Below are 23,057 nucleotides of genomic sequence, written 5' to 3'. Positions count from 1 at the left end.
CTAGCGGAAAGCAGACAAATCAAAGAATTAAGGAGAAAATTTGACAAAAATAATGAAAAAGTCATAACATTTTAAAAGTTGTAAGAATTATACGGTATAGGTATTAATTGGCTGAATCAGTAATGTCTCTGTGATGTAGTGGTGAACAACTTTCCCATTTATTCCAACAGACAAAAATAACAAAAAAACTATTTTTTTTCTTTAAAATGTATGACTGATGAAGGTCTTTTCTCTTAAGAGGACCTACCGGTACATGTATGTATAATATGCTATCCATGAGAGGTAGAACTAGAAGGGGAATAGGAGAAAAACAGAAATTCATTATAGTTTTTCTTATTTTCATACAAATTAATCTTTTTTACAACTTTACAAGTGTTGGATTGTCCTTAAAGACAAATTTATTCATATTTTGGTATTGATGGAGAATTCACATGGAAACTAGCTCAGCCAGCATCTGATAGAGCTGGAGTGGGAGGCATACAATCAGAAAATAGCTCCATTAACACTGTCAGGAAAAACCATCAGTTTTTTTCACATTCCAGAGTTTTGTTAGAAGTCGCTATAGCCAACTACATGTACCCATAAAAATGATGAAAAACCCAAATTTAAATAAAAACATGAAGTGTTTTTTGTTAAATGCCGGCTGAAACTAAACCGTTGTGTAGGGGTTTAAAGAGAAGGTTGAGTTCTGGGAAGAGGTAAAAAATAATTTGTGAGCGTTATCATTGTTATTATGCAAGGGTGCAAGAACATCAGATTAAACATGTTCCCTGAAAAGCATGGCTCTTCAAATGCCTTCATATTCTAAATACGACATGAAACATCCTAAAAATCGGGGGGGGGGGGGGGTAGGTTTTTTTCGCCATGTGCTCGTGTAGTCCCATTTACATCATTCTGTGTACAGTGCTTGTAACTTTGCCAAGACTTGGCCAAATTTCTTATCATTTTGATGATTCCAGAACCTTGCAATACACACAAATACTTATATACTAGATGATCAACCTTTTCTGATAGATTAATCCACACCATTTTTTTCACAATGCAATCACATGACCAGAACTCAACTTTATCTTTAAATGCTTGTGTGATTTGGTGGACTATTCCCACTTTTGGTCATGTGACTCTCCTCTCTTCCATGCTAATGCAATAAGAGCAGCATCAAGAGGTGCATGCAGAAAAAAAGAAACACAGAAATAATAAGCAAACACTGATGGGTTTCATTGAACTCTAATGGGTTTTTTCCAGTTGTGTAAATGTAGTTTTTTAAAAAAACTGATGGTTTTTTTACAATGTGAATAAGCCTAATGACAAGCGTGGTATTCGCCCGAAATATGCATCAATCATAGGGGATTCCGGGGAGAAAGTTATTAATGCGGGCAATAAGACATTCCATGAATATTTCCTCATGAAATATGTGAGTGCCTACGGACCTTAATTTTTCAATACAGTCCAAGCAGTTTGAAAGTTTTTAAAGGTTCATGTGCTGAAGAAAAGGGTATATTTGCCATGGATTGAGCAAGTTCAGTCAAATCTGATTTCATAGTAAATGCATTTGCAAACTTGTTCAAAATTGATGTGAAAAAGTAAGTCATGCACATAGCAATTAGTTAATTGTCTCATATAAAAATGCCCAAACTCTATCAATCAACCTCACAATACACAGGTATAGGCTTTAACATCTTTCATATTGGTCGGCTATAATATGCAGTCCCAATATCTAAAGTTTTAAAGGGATCCGGTAACTTTGTCTCAGATTCTGAAACAAAATTCTGGATTTAGCTCATGATGCAATGATAATTATAAACCTTTAGGTCAATCAGGAACCCCATGACTTTTACAAGCCGATCCCCTGTCTGATTATCAAGATATTTATGATTGGAATTACACATTTTGAAAACCATTCGCCTGACGGTTTTCATAACACTACAGTCTATTGGGGAAAACGAGTATGGTAAAACCGGTCACTCGAAGATTTTTTACTTTTTTGAGGCACTTCTTGATCATTTTGAAGCGCAATTTTTTTAGGGCTTCAATATTACACCATATCACAGACACTGATAACATGTAGGGCCGTGTATCTCAGATTTGACATTGTTAAACGATCCCTTTAAGAAGAAGTGAGCAAATAGTAGGCATAAAAACTACCTGTAAATAAGCTAGCAAATAGTATGGAGTTCCATGTGTACAAGCAAGAAATGCCCATTTATTAATTTTGATGGCCATTACAGATTAGAATCAACAGGGAATCAATCTTTCATGCCATCTAGCGAAAGCCAGAAGGTCATTAGCTTTGTATGATAAAATATCAATTAATTAAACTGCAGTCTCACGAATAGATGATGGAGGCTTTCAAGAGAGCGTTGATTTGTACTCTCTGGTCTGGAGGAAAACTATAAACCTCAAACACATGCCTTATTTCTATAAGGATCTGGCTGTTCATACCCTTTAAGCATTGGCATTGCATATGTGTACAATTTGAATCATATCTGCTCCAGACCCCAGTAGTTGTTGTTGTTGTTGTTGTTGTTGTTGTTTTTTTTTTTGGGGGGGGGGGGTTGAAGATCAGACCTCTTGCTGACAAGTTAGCCTGCAATTTTCCAAACTTAAAAAAAAGGGCAATCATTCTCGTGAATTTTGTTGACAAGGCTCAAAAATTAATTCCAAAAAATGCCCAAGAAAAAAAAAATGAAGAATGAAGTTGGGGATTGGGGAGGGGGTGTAGAAGGGGTTTCCTAATCCCCCACATCCTCCCTCTCAGGACACCCCAGGATATGGCAGTGAATAGCTAGCAAGTCATATATCTCGCCTTCAGATGTCAATACAGACAAAAAGTTATGTTCATAAAGGACCGGCCATAGTTTTAAACTTTAAGTTTGACAAATCTTGATCCATTAACTGGAAAAGCTTTCATTCTAACTACAACCTGGCATAACCTCAAAGTCATTTTCATCCAAACAGCGTGTAACTTCAAGTGAAGACCCCCTGCTGCTTGTAATTATCGCGCTAACCTTACATGTTAGATGACTCATGGTTTATAACTTCGAGTAAACTTGAGTTTCATAACCTCAAGTGCGTCTGCACAGTCCCTAACTGCAAGATAAATTGTGAAGTTTTAAACCATGTCCTAAACTGAAAGAGTCTTGTGAACCTAATTAAAGTCAGACTTATATATTAGAATTAGGATCAAATCAAACCACCACTCAGCCTTTAAAGCCCCACTGCTACTTGCACCCTCTATATAGCAAACAATGCTTAATCGGTGCCTGTTGGTCCCCCATGATCCTCTTTTTCTTACGTCCATTGAGATCTGATATGATGAGGTAACCACCAGTCAGTGACCTTGCAGGGAGGTCTAATCCCCCTGGCCTAACTAGTACAGACAGGCTTTAAGTGCTTGTTAATAGTATTGCCATTTTTCTTATGCCCTAGCTGACATGCATGTTCTAACACCCCTATGATTATACTGCGCAATACATAGTCATTTATACACCACACTACAAATCACCTTGGCAACTGCCTCTTAACACCTGACAGGATCTCATAGGACATCTGTTACCATGGTAATTAGCTATTAAGCCCCAATAAAACATCACTGACCTCTAGCAAATATAAGATGATCTATAATTCAAAAGTAAAAAAAACACTGTTTCTCGTTGACAATGTGTACATATGAAGTTTGATCTACTTTATATGCGATAATTCTGTATTATGGGTGGCAATATGGAACTAATCAGATGAGTGCATAATAATAAACATAATTGTAATAATTCTGTATTATGACAAGCAATATGGAACTAATCAGATGAGTGCATAATAATAAACATAATTGTAATAATTCTGTATTATGACAAGCAATATGGAACTAATCAGATGAGTGCATAATAATAAACATAATTGTAATAGGCATAAAACTAGCAGTAGGGGAATGGCAGCCATTTTGATTTTCAGCCTAATGTATCTGGTTTCCATGGCGACTAATAGAAATTCCCTGCATCTGTTTTATTTTTATTTCTATGAAGATTAATGTTACTGCATGATGGTGTAATTCATATATTTCATTCTTTTCAATTATTACAAAGGTTAACTTTGATTCAGTGATGAGAAATTCACTCTCATAAATTCAATTTAAAGTTACAGAGAATGGTTTCCATCAGTTTGTCTGTAATTTGCTGGTCCAAGTATCCCATCTCTCTATGATCGAGTCAGAATTATGTTAAGCAAGCTTCCCTCTAAATTTGATTTCATCACCAAAAATTAAATACATTATTATCTGTTTAAAGCCAGAAGGGCATTACCTTTAGTTATTTTTGATTATTTCAAGTAATGTTTTATTTCACATGTATTATTGTATTTCAATGTTTTTATCAAATTGTAAAAAAAATATCACACAATTCAGCCTAAATGCTGCGAGATGATTTTGATAAGACAAAGCATTAATTTTATTCTAACTCTGTGTTAAAGTACATGATTTGATGCTTTTCTGGCTCCATGCAAACAGGTGATTTTAATGCCATCCATCCATCATTTCCAACCCTCAATAAATAATTTATCTTCCTCACTTCATGTTCCTTACATTTTCCCAAGACTCAAAGCCCTTTTCACTACATTGTCATCACTATTGTAATTGAACCGGAGGATATTCATTGCTGTTTATTTCTGAACTCGTCCATTTCAAGAAAGAGGAAGAGAAAAAGGAAGATGCATATTAAATCACTCTGTGCCCTTTGAAGATAATCACTTGAGGTGTTATTACTTCCAGGTTATTGAAATGAGGAGACGTGATGGGTAACCTCCTTGATAATTATATCCTTCTGAGTTATTCAAGGGAAATACAACCCTGATAAAAAAAAATACTTTAGAGGAAAGCAGAAGAAGAAAAAAGTAGACTGATGAAAGTTTGAATAAAATTGGACAAAAACGGGAGAAAGTTATGAATTTTTAAAAGTTTGAATCACTATAGATAAAGGCTCTTTAAATTGGCTGATATCAGTAATGTCTAAATCGTACCCTATCTCCTAACCTCACCTAAAACTCTCTATTGCAATTCAAATTATCCTAACTCTGCAGTATTGAAGATATACATGTACATACAGCCTGAAGGAAGTAATGCCAAAGCAAAAGTTGGATCACAAAAAAAAAAGACAAACATGTATAACAGAAAGAGTTTGGTGAACCTGTCACTGGTTAGAAAGTAGACATCAAATTAACCTGTTGCCTTCTGGAACTGCATGGTTGCTCCCTCCCTGTATTAAATCTATGGGGACTATAGAATTCAGTAGTCAATGGGTTAGGTGACATAAAATAATTTGTTAGTGGATGCATCACATCATGGACCAAGACAAGATGAGAATCTACATTTGCCACTCTCAACTCAGGAGAAGTAATTGGGTACCTGATAGGTCATGGAAATCTGTGAATGCCTACATTGCCTTAAAAGGGCAGATTTAAAGCTAAGGTATGTAGGACTTTGTAGGGGCCCTGAGCATCGGCATCCCCTGGGATAAATATGTGCACCCTTTGAATAATGACAAATAATGATAATCTTATATTAAAGACACATCAGTCATTTACAACATTAAAACTAACCACATATTTCTTTCCAAAGCTCAACAAATCAAAAGCAAACTAGTTCCATTGTTTTCACCTTCAATCTCCTGAGAAGTTAGTAACTATGTGAATCATTTTCAAAGCTCAAACTCTCTAAAAATGTCAGAGCAGGAGATAATCTTGAGACAAAACAGATTTCTAAAATCATAGTCAAAATTTCCTTTCCAAAATCACAGATACATGAATATCACGCCAATCCACAAATATCCTGCTTAATCCTCAGTCCATCCTTTTCATATGCAGTTCGCCATCACTCATATTTACTAATCAGATACACAGGTACATAGCAACATATTACCAATAATTTATGCTAGCATTTCACCAGGCGCGATGGCTCAGTGGTAGAGCAGTGGTCTCGTAACAATGAGGTCCTGGGTTCGGAACCACGTCGATGTGCTAGTGCACTTTGGTAAGGCATTAATCCTCATAACGATTCCCTTGGAGAGGACTTACAGACTTTAGTCCTTTGGTTGCTAGCTTGTAACTTGTAAGCATACACATGCTTTCTTAGCAGTCTGGTAAAACAAACCAATCAACCAATGAACCATGCCACATGTATATACAAGGGCGCTGTAAACAAAAATTAATACATAAATTGGTAGGTAACAGATCCCGTGCCGGTCCTCAGATAAAAAACGGCCCATTCAAGTCCCCAGATCATACACTTAGCTAAATCATAACATGCTATTGTTGCTTTTGGATACAGGTGAGAGAAGCAAATTTGACGGGCAATCAATGAACTGAACATGTTTGCAAACAGTCCTAAACAACGGCCATTATCAATGGGAAGAAAAAAAAAATATCAATGAGTCACAAGTTATTACCCTTTGTCATGTATGGCTAAACTTTGGTCGTTAACCTTGAAGTAGTCAACACAATGTAAGCACCGGCCTTGTGAAGTCCAAAGCCTATCATTACCTATGTACTCCTGCAACAAAATCAATAAGTACATGCTTCACCAGTCTACACTCAGCAAACCCGGAGTCCTATCAAGAAATACCCCCTATAGTTGCTCCGAGAATCAGGTGAGGGAAAAGCAAAGCATTGCATATTAAAGGTCTATTGGTCATGAAACTGAAGACTATAATCCTGGTGATTGACAACACCTGTTATGGGGTAAACACCCGACCAGTGTCAAATTTGTTATAATTGATAACGTCCTTTGAACTTCAACACTTGAAAAGTGTGCATCTCTTGATACAGTTATATGATAAATAAATAATAACAGTAATGTAAAAATAAATTACATGCAGATGTTAAAGGTGATCTTACATGTAAAACCTCTGATACTTGTATGACAAATAAAATCAGATTTTCTATAATGACCTGTATGGCCTCATAAATTGAAACTAATCATAAATTCTCATACATAATTGACGTGGACTTTGTGGTGGATATTATCTTCAATAAAAAGTTTTCTTGTTTCAGAGAGATGATCGACCTGAACAATCATTTTCTATTATTTCATTTATATGTAATACAACGCAGAAACTGGTCTTTAAAACCATGGAATATAGTACATTATTCTCAAATAACTGTCAAAATGAACTTGCTAAGGTTAAAATTCATGGTTGATTTGTAGCTGTACTCTTTTCAACCTTGAACATAAACTGACAATTAATGGTTCACCATGTGTTCAGTAATAAATCATGAACTGGAAGGTAAGTAGTAAATTTAAGAAACATAATTTGAATGTTGACTTGGCAATTTGATTTATTACAGACTATAAGTTATAACACTTGATTCAAATGTCACCAAAATACATCAGAAAAGGTTAGCATGCTCTCAAAAAAGATTTACTGCATCAAAAGCAACTCTTAAAAGAAAAAAACGAAATCGCTTTAATATCATTATTTTATTAAAACATTCTTATCACAACAGGACATTGCCACGTATTATTGTCAAGATTTTGCTACATAAATTATATCTTTGAGAATTGGTCAATTGTTACTTATATTACCAGATTACATTTTACTTTACAAAGGTGGAAATGATCCAAAGTAGTAGACCTACAATTTTATAATTTACTCACCAGAACAAATTCTCAACTTTCCTTTGTGTATCCATCAAAGAAATAGCATATGTACCTAATCCATAAGTAATATCCTAGTGTAAGCCTCCTCTAGCTCCCGTTTACATGAGGCAATCCTTAAGAACGTGATGAACCCAAGCACTGATTTCTTCCTCCCTCACGCTTGTTTGGCTTTGCGGACCCCCTAACGGGGCAACCAGGTTAGCGCTTAATTCTGACCTACAAGCTATTACTGGGGAGGAGGAAATTGGCTCTTACACCCCTGGGTTAACTCGTGGTGCGTTACAGTGCATGCTCGTCATGGACGAGGGAAGAAGGGAGGGGGGGGGGGGGGGTGCTGGGTGTGGTAGGGGTATGAGTGGGGGAAGCTACATCATCCTCAATGCACTAAGTTTCTTCTCAACTTCCGAGTACAAATAGACTCGGGACATCAATGCTCTTTGTCTTTTATATGTGAAGAAAGAAGGGAGAGGAGGGGTGGGAGAGGAGGGAGGGGTATGCATCAGGTGGGATGGTTAGGGGAAAGCCAAATTATCCTACAAGGTTCTGACTTTCTGCTGAACTTTTTGTTACAGAATGGTGCATAGAGCACAGTGTATGCTCCTAATGCCCGATAGGAGAGGGTACAGGAAGAGGAAGGGGGTAATGTCAGGCATTGGGTGAGGTAGGGGTAAGGGTAGGAGAAAGCTACGTAGTTCACAAAGCTCTTGAGCTTGTAAAAGATATTTGGTCACAGAAATGATTTGGGGATACATAAATGTACACATTCATGAATTGAGGAGATCTACATGTAGCAATTAATGTCCGACCCATATGGCATAAAATTGTCAGATGATAGGCAGTTAAAAGCTGTTTCTTAGAACTTGCTGCTGTGCAATATGAGACAAAAAAAGCAGTGTGCTTCAAATATCTGTATCGTATGACACACACACAGAAGTGTAGGCATATATTGTCGCATACAGGTATATTGTTTAACCTATCTCACCAGGCATTTTACCTTCAGTGTTTTTTAGTCTGGGGTTTGCTGTGTCATGCCTGGACAAGGTTTAAAATCTGGCTTCCCCCTAAATTTTCAGACAAGATAGCCCATAGGAAAGAAATGAGCCTGCCGCATACTCCTGCGGCAGACCTGCCGCAGACAGTCATCTTTTTCACATGCAAATTAGTTTTGCCGCAGACTTGCCGCAGACTTGCCGCATACTCTTTCAGAATGATGAAGAGTCTGCGGCAGGTCTGCCGCAGACTTGCTGCAGACTTGCCGCATACTCTTTCAGTATGATGAAGAGTCTGCGGCAGGTCTGCCGCAGACTTGCTGCAGACCTGCCGCACACTCTTTCAGTATGATGAGGAGTCTGCGGCAGGTCTGCCGCAGACTTGCCGCATACTCATTCAGTATGATGAAGAGTCTGCAGCAGGTCTGCCGCAGACTTGCTGCAGACTTGCCGCATACTCTTTCAGTATGATGAAGAGTCTGCGGCAGGTCTGCCGCAGACTTGCCGCAGACTCTTCATCATACTGAAAGAGTATGCGGCAAGTCTGCGGCAAGTCTGCGGCAAAACTAATTTGCATGTGAAAAAGATGACTGTCTGCGGCAGGTCTGCTGCAGACCTGCCGCACACTCTTTCAGTATGATGAGGAGTCTGCAGCAGGTCTGCCGCAGACTTGCTGCAGACTTGCCGCATACTCTTTCAGTATGATGAAGAGTCTGCGGCAGGTCTGCCGCAGACTGCTGCAGACTTGCTGCAGACTTGCCGCATACTCTTTCAGTATGATGAAGAGTCTGCGGCAGGTCTGCCTCAGACTTGCTGCAGACCTGCCGCAGACTCTTCGTCATGAATATTCATATCTCATATAGACCTGCTGCAGACCTGCCGCATACTCTTTCATATCCAGTACGTGGCAATAAAGTATGCATGTAGAAGAACCAGTGATAAACTGATTGATACTTCATAATCGATATTGGCAATATCAATATTACCAATTAGGTAATACCAATAGATATCGATATTACCAATTAGGTATATTCTATTCTCAATTGTATTAACTTCATCACATTGATCATTTGAAGTGTATTCAAGAGTAACATTTAAAGTGACACAGGCTCGTACACATATATATACTAAATATGTATATTGTTTCTTGGTTAGTAATCATAGTTTCTTCGGTAGTAATCAATATATCTATTGCTTAAACGTGAATGTAATTGTAACATGATCAGACAAAATAATCTATTGGTTAATAATGGCAAAAGGAAAATAGAAATCACAAAAATGATGTGCATTGTCTTAATTTGCTTAACAAATCATGATAAATGTATTTTTCTGTCACACGTGTAAAGTAATAATGAATATGCATGAGATGATTGGTTTCAATTGGCCCTATTAGACTTTAATGGAATTTCCTGTGGCAGACCTGCCGCAGACTGTTCCTGTGGTGTACTGGTATGCGGCAAGTCTGGAGCAAAGTTTCGCCCTGCCGCAGATCTGCCGCAGACTGTTCCTGTGGCATACTAGTATGCGGCAAGTCTGGAGCAAAGTTTCATCCTGCCGCAGATCTGCCGCAGACTGTTCCTGTGGCATACTAGTATGCGGCAAGTCTGCAGCAAAATTTCATCCTGCCGCAGATCTGCCGCAGACTGTTCCTGTGGCATACTAGTATGCGGCAAGTCTGGAGCAAAGTTTCATCCTGCCGCAGATCTGCCGCAGACTGTTCCTGTGGCATACTAGTATGCGGCAAGTCTGCAGCAAAATTTCATCCTGCCGCAGATCTGCCGCAGACTGTTCCTGTGGCATACTAGTATGCGGCAAGTCTGGAGCAAAGTTTCATCCTGCCGCAGATCTGCCGCAGACTGTTCCTGTGGCATACTAGTATGCGGAAAGTCTGCAGCAAAATTTCATCCTGCCGCAGATCTGCCGCAGACTGTTCCTGTGGCATACTAGTATGCGGCAAGTCTGCAGCAAAATTTCATCCTGCCGCAGATCTGCCGCAGACTGTTCCTGTGGCATACTGGTATGCGGCAAGTCTGCAGCAAAATTTCTTTCTGCCGCATACTTCGGCATACTCTTTGCCGCAGACTAAAAGTCTGCGGCAGGTCTGCGGCAGATCTGCGGCAGGTCTGCGGCAGGTCTGCGGCATACTTTTCACTTTCCTATGGGAGGGGAAGAGGAAAGGTTGTCACGGTAATGAGAGAGTGGGCGGAAGGATGCAACTAAAGTTCAAAGAGTTTGAGAAGCCTCAGGAAGGGTAAAGGAAGGGGTGTGGCCCACTGGTAGAATAGCACCTTGAGCGTTTGTACATCATAATGAAGAAATGGGTTGATGATGAAGGGGATCAGAGTGTATTCAGAGAGGAAGAGAGAGAGAGATAGAGATAGAGAGAGAGAGAGGGAGAAAGAGAGAGAGAGGGAGTCATAGAGTAGATTAAATCAGAGTGTGAGTGAAGTGTGAGTGGATATAAATCATCTTACTGACAGACCCAATGAGCAAAGACATCCTCTAGAGATTCACAAACAACACACTCCTGGAAAGTTTTTGAAACACATTAGTTTACTAACACCGCAGTTCATAGGTGGAGGAGAAACAGGGTGTTTTAGTTACCTCTTCTCTCAAATTAACAGACTCTCTGCAAGAAACAAGCAGTTTCTTACTAATCCTTGGCCAATTTGAGAAGTCAGATGTCAACTTGTTAGAATTCGAACTGAGATATAGCGACTGTCCATGAATCACTGAATACCAAACAGAATACAGTTCAGTTTCTTTCAACTTCCAATAATTTTGGCTATGAAAAGTGAGGAGTTCACACACAAAAAAGCAATCAGGCGCCTTTAAGTTCACCTTAAGAGCCACAACTTAAAAGGAAAGCATGTACCCAGCCTTGTCCTTCCCACAAGATAAAATCTTCAAAATTATATTAAATTTTCTGTGAAGTATTTTCCCACCCTTATTCATTTCACTTGACGCCCAATAACCAAGCGAGGGAGTTTGTGGAAGCCACAATTCCACAGTGTTTCCCCTCACAGCCGCCTGCCCACCGACGAAAGGTGGAAATCCTCACAGCTGACAGACGCAATTTATTCCCTTCCTCGAAGTCAAGTGCAGAAGAGAAAGTAATGAGCTTGATACGAGCTGAGCAATGCCGGGTGATTGACAGTCTGTTAGGCTGATTAACACCGCATGACAGACAACAAAATATGTAGCGATAATACCCTTGTTCGCTTCATTACATGCTTTTGTAACAATAACATTTTTCCTATAATAAACATACTGATGTAAACATACGTATGTGCGTAAACCAAATGAGTTTTCTGTGAGAGAGCTTCAAAAGATAAGTCATTAAGTTATCAAGTATTTGTAAAAGAGAGAACTTTCAACTCTTCATGTGTTCATATACCCATATTAAAAGAGTGACTATTTAAAATGAAGAAAACATTTGAAGAGAACAAGACGCAACTGACTCATTCCAATAATTACATGTCAAAGGAGACACATATCATATATATATATATATATATATATGGAAGCCTGTCGAGGGGGGGGGGGGCAGCAATGGTCCCCCTCTAAAAAACAGGTGGGTTATTCCAATCTCCCACACATTAAGATAGGAAACAGATACTCACTAAGAATCAATCAACCTTACAGATCTAAGGGAAGTGGTTCGAAAAGGGAAATCCAATCAAAAAATTGTCTTGCTTGAGTGGCGTAGGGAAGAGAATTGGATAGAGAGGGATAGAGAGACAGAGAGATAGTTAGAGAGAAAGAGAGAGAGAGAGAGTGAGAGAGTGAGAGGAAGAGAGAGAGAGAGAGAGAGAGAGAGTGATAGAGAGTGACAGAGGGAGGAGAGAAAGAAAATACAAAGACAGGGAGAGGTGGAAGAATGACAGAAAGAGGAAGAGAGCAAGAGAGAGAGAGAGAGAGAGAGAGAGAAGGGGGAGGAGGGAGGATCATAAAAGGAGACAAAGAACAGAAAAGCAAAGAGGGGGAGACGGAATTAGAGAGAGAGAGAGAGAGAGAGAGAGAGAGAGAGGTAGAGAGCAAGAGGAAGAGAGTGAGAGAAATGAACAGAGAGAGAGACAGAGGAAGAGAAAGAAAAAGATATATATGTATATATATATATATAGAGAGAGAGAGAGAGAGAGCAGTACTTACAGGTGTTGATGGAGGGGATCTTCATGAGTCAACCAATGTGGATACCATCATATCACATCATTCTATTATTAGATTATGTTGATCGTTTCAGATAGGTATTTACAAATTCACCAATTTTGTCCAGTGCTTTCAAATATAATTGGACGACATGTCTCATAATAAATACTTTTCAGCTCCAAAGCAGGGAATGTATCTGATAAATCAAATCTGCTGCATGAAAAAGTTTTGCACAAGATGTCTTTTGAACATTGACAGCCCTCAACTGCTACATTTATCATATCCAATATTACAATATATATAAATCTCATATCTAAACGGTCCATTTTGAAACTGTCAATATAGCATCATATTGAAAGGAAAAGAGAAAGGCTTTCCTAATTCCACTGTTTAAACAATTACTAGATAAATAGATAATACAGGACCTCAACTAAGAATGAGATTAAAACAATATACTCACCTAAAATGTTTCCAAATCACATATACAAATCATGTAAACATTCTATTTCCCATAAAGTTAAACTTTAATATTTCAATCTGCAGAGAAACCTTCACTATTTATCAAATTTCAACAGCAAGCTTCTTAATGGACTATTAAACACACATCACTTGGCCTCCAAAAAACAAGACAATTCTTCAAAACAATAAAAACCCTTGTGAAACTTTTCGGTTAATTAAAAGTAACAGAATGAATAGTCAGGTCAAGATAGGAAAAAAAAGGGGTCAACCTAGAACTAATTGCAACAGAAACGATTCCACTTGCATATAATCTGGAATAGCCATGAAAACAACATACTCAAAGTTGACAAAAATTGAAGTGGTGGATCAGTGCCTAATTTGCATAAATTCAAAATGGCCGCCATGTCAGACCCTGGTAGACACACAAAACCTAGTTTAGCCTATATCTCTAGATCTTAAACACATAGAACGCTAAACGAAGTGTCTTTACACATGTTTGGGGGTCAATAAACATGATTATAGCATTATCAGCAGCTAACAACTACTCCTTGACTCTTAATTTGCATAAATTTGCATAAAATTAACCCTTTTTAAAGTCAAAATGGCTGCCATGTTTCATGTTTAAAATTATTTCTCATCTGATACTTACAGAAAGTTGATTTAAGTGCCCTTATCCATGTTTAGGGGGTCAAGGAAAAATAATTATGGCTTTATCGGCAGCTTAGAACTATTCCTTGACTCCTAATATGCATAAATTTGCATATAATTAACCCCTTTTAAATTCTGAATGGCTGCCATTTGTTAATGTTTAAAACTATATCTCTAGATCTTATACACATAGAAAGCTAAACGAAGAGTCTTTACCAATGTTTAGGGGGTCAAGGAACATGATAATAGCATTATAATCAGCTTACAATTACTCCTTGACTCCTAATTTGCATAAATTTGCATATAATTAACCCTTTTTAAAGTCAAAATGGCTGCCATGTTGCATGTTTAAAAGTATTTCTCATCTGATACTTAAAGAAAGTTGATTTTAGTGCCCTTTTACAAGTTTAGGGGGTCAAGGAACATAATTATAGCATTATCAGCAGCTTAGAATTACTCCTTGACTCCTTATTTGCATAAATTTGCATATAATTAACCCCTTTTGAATTCTAAATGGCTGTTTTTCATGTTTAAAACTATATCTCTAGATCTGAGACACATAGAAAGCTAAACGAAGTGTCTTTACTGATGTTTTTGGGGTCAAGGAACATAATTATATCATTATCAGCAGCTTAGAACTACTCCTTGACTCCTAATTTGCATACATTTGCATATAATTAACCCTTTTTTAAAGTCAAATTGGCTGCATACGTTGCATGTTTAAAACTATTTCTCATCTGATACTTATAGAAAGTTGATTTTAGTGCCCTTATTCATGTTTAGGGGTCAATGAACATATGAGCAATGATTATATAATTAAGGTGCATGTATGATTTAATACTTTCTTTAGAGTAGCTCACAATATACGTCACGGTGTTGCCAATTTATGTGTGCTTGATTACAACTTTAAAAAATCATAATTTTCTTTAATATTTCTTCTTGTATTTTGCTCAAACCTTCACTGATCTGTTTTTTTTAATTTTTCTGCTTCTGTTAAAACCAACTTCTAATCAGGGTGGACTTCTCATTAAAGTTTGGTGTTTTAACCATTTTCTTTGGTTAACAAACTTGACTGTACCATTTACTTCAATTCAATTCGTTTATTCGTCCATGTAAAAATATAAAAATAAGCTTCAGTCATATAGCGTGATGGATTTAAAGCAATTATAATGAGTTTAGTGTATAAAAATGTAATGGCAAGTCAAACCATTCAAAAGGGGATATGACCCGATTCTGATAACTAAAATCTTTTGCTTGTAAATACACAGGATATGGGTTAATTAACACTCAAAGAAACCAGACTTTCAAATTGAAAAACCCCCGGAATGATATTAAGGACGGCATTTGTTCCCTCTTGAAACGCCGAAAAATACCCCGGTGTGTGCAGCTGAATATACAATGGCGTCTTATTTTGTTTACAAGCGACACATTCCTTTAGTTTTGTATCGCTGCATTTGTCATCAAAATAAAAACATGCGCGGGGTTTAGAGTGAGGCAATAGATTATACATTTAGCCTGAAGGTAGTGAAGTAAGAGAAAGAACTCAAGAGAAGATGAAAACACAGGCACTGAACATGTGTGAGATGTCATGGGACATCGTCTGCTTGTGCAAATCATGTCCATACTGTGATCTCACACATCTTAGCAGCGTTCAGAGAACTCTTCAGGTGCTATTCCGGGGCTGTATTTAAGCGTTTTGAAATTTATAATAATCAGTACTTCGAATGTTTCCAAGCATTGAATTTTGATATCATTGTTGAATCAAAGTTTCAACTTTGCAATAATGAAAATAGAGTAAGTTTTTAGAATTAATGAATATCTACTTTAATTTCTGTCTCCCTTACAGCTTTGACGATAAGAGACACGACGTTAAAACCGTCTGTGTTTCTTTCATCACTGTACGTGGATGAAAATAAAGTTATTTTTTAAAATCAATGAATATCTACTTTAAGCAAAATGACAAGGCTCACCTAGTGTTCAGAAAATTAGAATGGTTCTTAACAGTTTGCTAGGAATGCTTTCTGATTAAAATAAGGACCTATGCATTTATACCAAATACAACTTGATGACACTAATTTGCAAAGTAGAAAGAAAATCATGAAAACAAATGAGCATCCATATTAGAATATGATGCATTTATCAATCATTGGATGTAAGGTGCAAATGTTTATGGTTGATTATCTGGCAACCTGTGGATAAAAATAAGAATTAGAAGTTGTGCTTCTTAATGTCTCAACCATTTTGCAAAAGTATCTACCATTTACATTTATATTTCTTCCAAGAAAAGTGCTGCTTCAAGGCCTTGAAGATTGCGCACTGTGTGTGTATGTGAGGAGCCTGTGTGAGCCTGCTGGCCAGGATCCTTGTGCATATATGTACAGGGTGCAAGTAAAAACTTTTAATCCTGTGGGGGCAGTTAGGGGTGCTTAAATGCCTCAAGGGAGAGTGAGCAGGCTGGATCTACTGGAAGGTTGTTCCAGTCCTTGGTAGTTCTGGGGAAGAAGGAGATGATGTAGGCTTGGCTAGTGCACAGTGTCGCTCCGAAGCGGAATCCGTGACCTCTTGTTACAGATGTTGCTGCCTTAAGGTATTGTTGCCATTCAATGTCAACAAGACCAAAGCGGATGCGATACAGCATTGCAAGATGGCTTTGCAGACATCTACTAACTAGCGAGGGCCATTTTACTTTCTTCATCATAGATGTAACACTGCTGGTACGATCGAAGTCGCCACAGACATACCACGCACTCCTGCATTGAACCATTTCGACCTTGTTGATGTTTCTTTGGGTGTGTGGATCCCATGCTGTTGCAGCATACTCCACTATGGGCCTAGTGTATGTGACATACGTAGCCTCCTTGATCTTGTGGTTGCAGTGTTGAAAGTTACGGCGCAGGAAGGCACAGACAGAGTTAGCCTTCTTGACTGTGGCATCTACATGGGCATGGGCGTCAATCCTGGGGGGACGGGGGGGGGGGGGGGACACGTCCCCCCCCCCCCCCCCACGAATTTTCAGGTGGTGAAATGTCCCCCCATGATTTGGGGTTTAAATATTTTTTTTTTGTTCTCTCTTTCTCTCTTTCTCTCTGTGTTGAGAAAAATCAAGCAAAATCAGGCGATCAGATTTTATTAAAAGAAGCGTCATTAATATTACATTCACATTACCGGAAGTTCAAACATTGGTTACGATGAAGACAAAAAATCTTTTCACCAACTGAAAAAAAAATCTCCCTTGTATCTTCCAAACCTTATGGCTGATTGTTCAATGGAAACGACAAATTCATCCATCTACCCCCTTGCATTCTTGTTCCTGTTATTTGATCTTAAGACTGTTTTCTCTTTAATTTGGCAAAAATTATGCCCCAAATCAAGCCATCTATCCATCAATTTAAAAAAAAATCTTTAACTTCTGAGGGGGGCACATCCCCCCCACAGACACCCCCTGCGTTCTTGTTCCTCGTTAATTGAACTTAAGACTTGTTTTCTTTTTAATTTGGCAAAAAGTATGCACCAAAGCGAGCCATTTAAGCATAAATTTGAAACAAAATCTTCAACTTCTGAGGGGGCACATCCCTTCAGACATCCCCCCCCCCCTGTGTGGCGCAGCCCATTCGCCTCCCTAACAAAATAACCTGGCGCCGCCCTGTCTGAACTTGTGTCCCCCCACTCCACGGTCTAATTTGGATTGACGCCCATGTACATGGGCATTGAAGTTCAGCTTCTGATCAATGTGGACCCCGAGGTACTTGGTTGAGTTGACCTGCTCCAGCTGATGACCATGGATGGTGTATTGGCCTAGGAGTGGCTTCTTCTTGTTGGTCACTCGCAAGACCTGGCACTTGGAGGGATGGAATTCCATCTTCCACGTCTTCTCCCAGTCCTGGAGCCTGTCTAGATCTTCTTGCAGTTTGTCACAGTCCTGGATCGATCTGATTGGTTTGTAGAGCAGACAGTCGTCAGCATAAAAGCGTGTGGTTGAATGCCTAATGCAATCTTGTAGGTCATTGATGTAGATCAAAAATAACAATGGACCTAGGACGCTACCCTGGGGTATGCCAGATGTGACCTTGGCTTCCGAGCTGAGTTGGCCCTCCAGTATGACTTGTTGGGTACGGCCAGTCAGGAAGTTCTCGATCCACTGAAGAGTAAGGCCGTGTATACCACAATGTTTGGCTTTGAGAAGGAATCGTTTGTGAGAGACCTTGTCAAAGGCCTTAGCAAAGTCTAGTACGATTACATCATACTGACCCGTGTCTTCCAGTCCTCTAGCAAGGTCATGGATGGTGAGGGTCAGTTGTGTCTCACAAGAACGGCGCTTCCGAAAGCCATGCTGATTGTCAGATAGAATGTCATGATGGATGAGGTGGTGGATAACTGCACAGTGAACAACATACTCACACAGCTTGCATAAGATCGCAGTCAGTGAAATCGGCCTGTAGTTACCCGGGGATGACTTGCAGCCCTTCTTGTGGATGGGAACTACAAGTGCCTTCTTCCACATCGATGGAACGCATCCTTGATGAAGGGAGGCTTGGAAAAGCAGGGTGATCGCAGGGGAGATCTGATCGGCAGTTTCCTTCAACATTCTGGCAGAGATTCCGTCTGGCCCTGTTGCTGTTACTCGACAAAATCAAAATTGTTTTTGCAACCACTGGATTATTTATTTGGAATGGACCAGTCATCTGCCAGAGCACAAAAATTGTGTTGGATTCAAGGAATAAAAGAAGCCGATAAACAAGGATGGTTTCAAATTCTTCAATTGTATCTTTAAAAGAACAGTAGTTTGTTCCTGCTTAACTGTAACTATGGTTATAAAATGTTAGACAAAAACATTCCTAAGTTCTACCAAGCTATTTTCCTTGACCCCCTAAACATGAATAAGGGCACTAAAATTAACGTTCTATAAGTATCAGATGAGAAATAGTTTTAAACATGCATCATATTATGGCAGCCAATTTGACTTTTATATAAAAAAGGGTTAATTATATGCAAATGTATGCAAACTAAGAGTCAATGAGTAGTTCTAAGCTGCTGATAATGCTATAATCATGTTCCTTGACCCCCTAAACATCGGTAAAGACACTTCGTTTAGCTTTCTATGTGTATCAGATCTAGAGATATAGTTTTAAACATGAAAAAATGGTAGCAATTTAGAATTTAAAATGGGTTAATTATATGCAAATTTATGCAAACTAGGAGTCAAGGAGTAGTTCTAAGCTGCTGATAATGATATAATCATGTTCCCTGACCCCTTAAACATGGATAAGGGCACTAAAATCAACTATCTATAAGTATCAGATGAGAAATAGTTTTAAACATGAACAAATGGCAGCCATTCAGAATTTAAAAGGGGTTAATTATATGCAAATTTATGCATACTTGGAGTCAAGGAGTAGTTCTAAGCTGCCGATAATGCCATAATTATGTTCCTTGACTCCCTAAACATGGATAAGGGCACTAAAATCAACTTTCTGTAAGTATCAGATGAGAAATAGTTATTAACATGCAACATGGCAGCCATTTTGACTTTAAAAAGGGTTAATTTTATGCAAATTTATGCAAATTAGGAGTCAAGGAGTATTTGTAAGCTGCTTATAATGCTATTATCATGTTCCTTGACCCCAAAACATTGGTAAAGACTCTTCGTTTAGCTTTCTATGTGTATAAGATCTAGAGATATAGTTTTAAACATGAACAAATGGCAGCTATTCAGAATTTAAAAGGGGTTAATTATATGCAAATTTATGCATACTTGGAGTCAAGGAGTAGTTCTAAGCTGCCGATAATGCCATAATTATGTTCCTTGACCCCCTAAACATGGATAAGGGCACTAAAATCAACTTTCTGTAAGTATCAGATGAGAAATAGTTATAAACATGCAACATGGCAGCCATTTTGACTTGAAAAGGGTTAATTTTATGCAAATTTATGCAAATTAAGAGTCAAGGAGTAGTTGTTAGCTGCTGATAATGCTATAATCATGTTCCTTGATCCCCCAAACATTGGTAAAGACACTTTGTTTAGCTTTATATGTGTCACAGATCTAGAGATATAGGCTAAAATAGGTTTTGTGTGTCTACCAGGGTCTGACATGGCGGCCATTTTGAATTTATGCAAATTAGGCACTGATCCACCACTTCAATTTTTGTCAACTTTGAGTATGTTGTTTTCATGGCTACTCCAGATTATATGCAAGTGGAATCATTTCTGTTGCAATTAGTTCTTGGTTTTTTCCTATTTTGACTGTACTAGAAGCAAACGTCAGGGTCATCTTTTCTCGACGTGACTTGACATACCAGAGCTTAAAGAATGTGTCATTCCTCTCTATGGCTACAAGTCTCAGCATTATCTGAGGGCAAATCATGTTAGATGGGTTAATCTTTCATAAAGCCCCTTTCAGACTAGAAGCAATAAACCCCTTTACGCGAACGATGCTGCAGAATAAAACGAGAGGAGTGATGTAGGCTTCCAATTTTCGTATCTAATCACACACATACAATACAATTTAGCCTTTTCTTAATAATAGCAGTGGGAAAATTACCTGTTTAGCACTTTCGCTATCTGCAGTTGACCATGTTATATGTAGACGAACCTTAAAGGGATCGTTTAACAATGTTAAATCTGAGATACACGGTCCTACATGTTACCAGTGTCTGTGATATGGTGTAATATTGAAGCCCTAAAAAAAAATTGCGCTTCAAAATTATCAAGAAGTGCCTCAAAAAAGTAAAAATCTTTGAGTGACCGTTTTTACCATACTTGTTTCCCCAATAGACTGTAGTGTTATGAAAACCGTTTGGCGAACTGTTTTCAAAATTTGTAATTCCAATCATTAATATCTTGATAATCAGACAGGCGATAGGCTTGTAAAAGTCATGGAGTTCCTTACTGACCTAAAGGGTTATAATTATCATTGCAGCATGAGCTAAATCAAGGATTATTTCTAAAGGATCTAAGACAAAGTTACCGGATCCCTTTAAGATGGCCTCTGAGGATGTACCTATGTAGCAATGGTCGAGGGAAGAGGGTCAGTTTTAAGGACATGTCCGTATTACTAATCTGACCTTGAGGATTAGAGGACTGTCTGGCGATTCAGATTAGCCACGATATTTTTAGAATGATTGAGCATGGTGCTAGACGTGCTGGAGTGATATGATCAACGTTGGGATTAAATACACATACAGACAGCAAACACATATGCATATACAGTCAAACCTGCTTTAGTTACCACCTGTATAGAAAGACCACTTATGGTATCTACAAAGACCATATTTTTTGTTTCTCCTGAAAATGGTTTCTCATCCAAACATGTACTAAAGGAACTTGTACATATGTAAAGACCACCTGCCTATAAAGACCACTTTTCTAGTCTCCCTTGGGTGGTCTTTATAGACAAGTTTCACTGTACATGTATATTCAATGAGTACCAATGCATGAATGGCATCCTGTTTTCATTTTAACATGAAGACATAGAACAGCACCTCTAACACTCCTCGCTGATGGCAAAATGTGTACATGTATAATGTTCAAGTAATATAATAAAAACACATCTCACAAAGACCTGAAAAGGAAAATCTATACATAACTAATCTGGTATTGCAAACATTTTGACAGAAATACACTGGTGAAAAAATGCAGTTGAAATGAAATGATTAAAAAAGAAAAAGAGCACCCATACAGCAAAGTAAAACAATCCATCAGATGCACCTGTTATGTAAGAGGAAGGTGGTATCCTTTGAGGAAAAAAAAGGAGGCTTGAAGAAAACCTAAGGATAAAAAGAAATATCTTATATGTACACAAAATAAGTTTAAACTCATATATTGATAACACCTTTTGAAAAGAATATTGACAAAATATATATGTACAGGTAAATTACAAGCTATATTTTGTAAACACAGTACAAGATGTCTAACAATTGCAACAACAAAAGTAAAACAGAATCACAGGAATTTTTATTCAAGTTCTTACCTGACTTAGTCCTAGTCTGAATGAAGATTGGTCCAGGTCTAGATGAGTTAGAAGGAGTCCTACAGCCTAAATGAATTAAAATGAAAATGCAAATACATTTCATCATCTTTAAAGGGATCGTTTAACAATGTTAAATCTGAGATGCATGGCCCCTATGTGTTATCAGTGTCTGTGATATGGTGTTATATTGAAGCCCTACAAAGATTGCGCTTCAAAATGATCATGAAGTGCCTCAAAAAAGTAAAATCCTTTGAGTGACCGGTTTTACCATACTCGTTTTCCCCAGTAGACTGTAGTGTTATGAAAACCGTTTGGCAAACCCAAAATTTGATTTTCAATCATAAATATCTTGATAATCAGACAGGTGATCGGCTTGTAAAAGCCATGGGATTCCTAAATGACCTCAAGGTTTATCATTGAAGCATGAGCTAAATCAAGGATTTTTTTAAAGGATCTAAGACGAAGTTACCGGATCCCTTTAAAGAACACAATGCTTTTTGGGAGCTAGTACATGTATGTATATATATATATATATTTTGTATTATTATGACAGTACCAATGATGGTATTCTTTACTACATGAATGAGATTTTCTTAAACAAAATTTAGAATTGATAGAAAATGCTTATAATTATCAAAAATGCAATATCATGTGTGAATAAAGTTTACTGAAACTTAGTAATAATTGATTGAAGATCTAATATTTGAAGTTCAATAACAACTCCTTTCCTCTTCCTCCTAGTCCTTATCATCCTCATCGTCATCGTCATTGTCAACAAAATCATTGACAGCATCATCACTACAATCATTATCCTTATTACCACCAATTCCTTGATCGTCATCAACATCATCATTATCCTCACTATCATCGTCTTTCTTATCATCACCATCACCATTATCATCATTATCACCAATTTCACCATCACCATCATCACAACCACCACCACCACCACCACCACCACCACCATCACCCCCACCATCACCATCACCATCACCATCACCATCATCATCATCATCTCATCAATCTTACCTTCTTTTCATCCATGACAGGCTCAGGCATCTTGGCTTCTGTAGGGGCCAGGATCTCAAACCGATACCTGAACTCTTGGTACAACATGCTCTCTGGAAAACCTGCAAGAGATAAAGATGAAATCCTTTTTGAGCACCAATTGAGTGCAAACTAAAACTTCCCACTAGTCTAG

At 38.1% G+C, this 23,057-nt stretch overlaps 1 protein-coding gene across 5 annotated transcripts in view; it reads right to left on the bottom strand.

The window, feature by feature from the left end:
- Nucleotides 1–21,818: 21,818 nt before the first annotated feature.
- Nucleotides 21,819–23,057, bottom strand: part of LOC586216 (unconventional myosin-XVIIIa-like) — a 64,201-nt gene continuing 62,962 nt past the window's right edge. For all 5 annotated transcript variants that reach the window (XM_030992349.1, XM_030992353.1, XM_030992351.1 and 2 more), the window contains 2 exons: nt 22,886–22,986; nt 21,819–21,922 (listed from right to left, as the gene is read on the bottom strand). In XM_030992349.1, coding sequence (XP_030848209.1) covers nt 21,845–21,922; nt 22,886–22,986 — 179 coding nt within the window. In that variant the 3' untranslated portion in view covers nt 21,819–21,844. The remainder of the gene's footprint in view (nt 21,923–22,885; nt 22,987–23,057) is intronic.

The sequence above is a fragment of the Strongylocentrotus purpuratus genome, unplaced genomic scaffold (assembly GCF_000002235.5).
Source record: "Strongylocentrotus purpuratus isolate Spur 01 unplaced genomic scaffold, Spur_5.0 spur5_scaffold_2, whole genome shotgun sequence".
NCBI classification, from domain to species: domain Eukaryota; kingdom Metazoa; phylum Echinodermata; class Echinoidea; order Camarodonta; family Strongylocentrotidae; genus Strongylocentrotus; species Strongylocentrotus purpuratus.
Note: the sequence above shows the minus strand (reverse complement) of the source record. Positions and strands in the feature narration are given on the sequence as shown.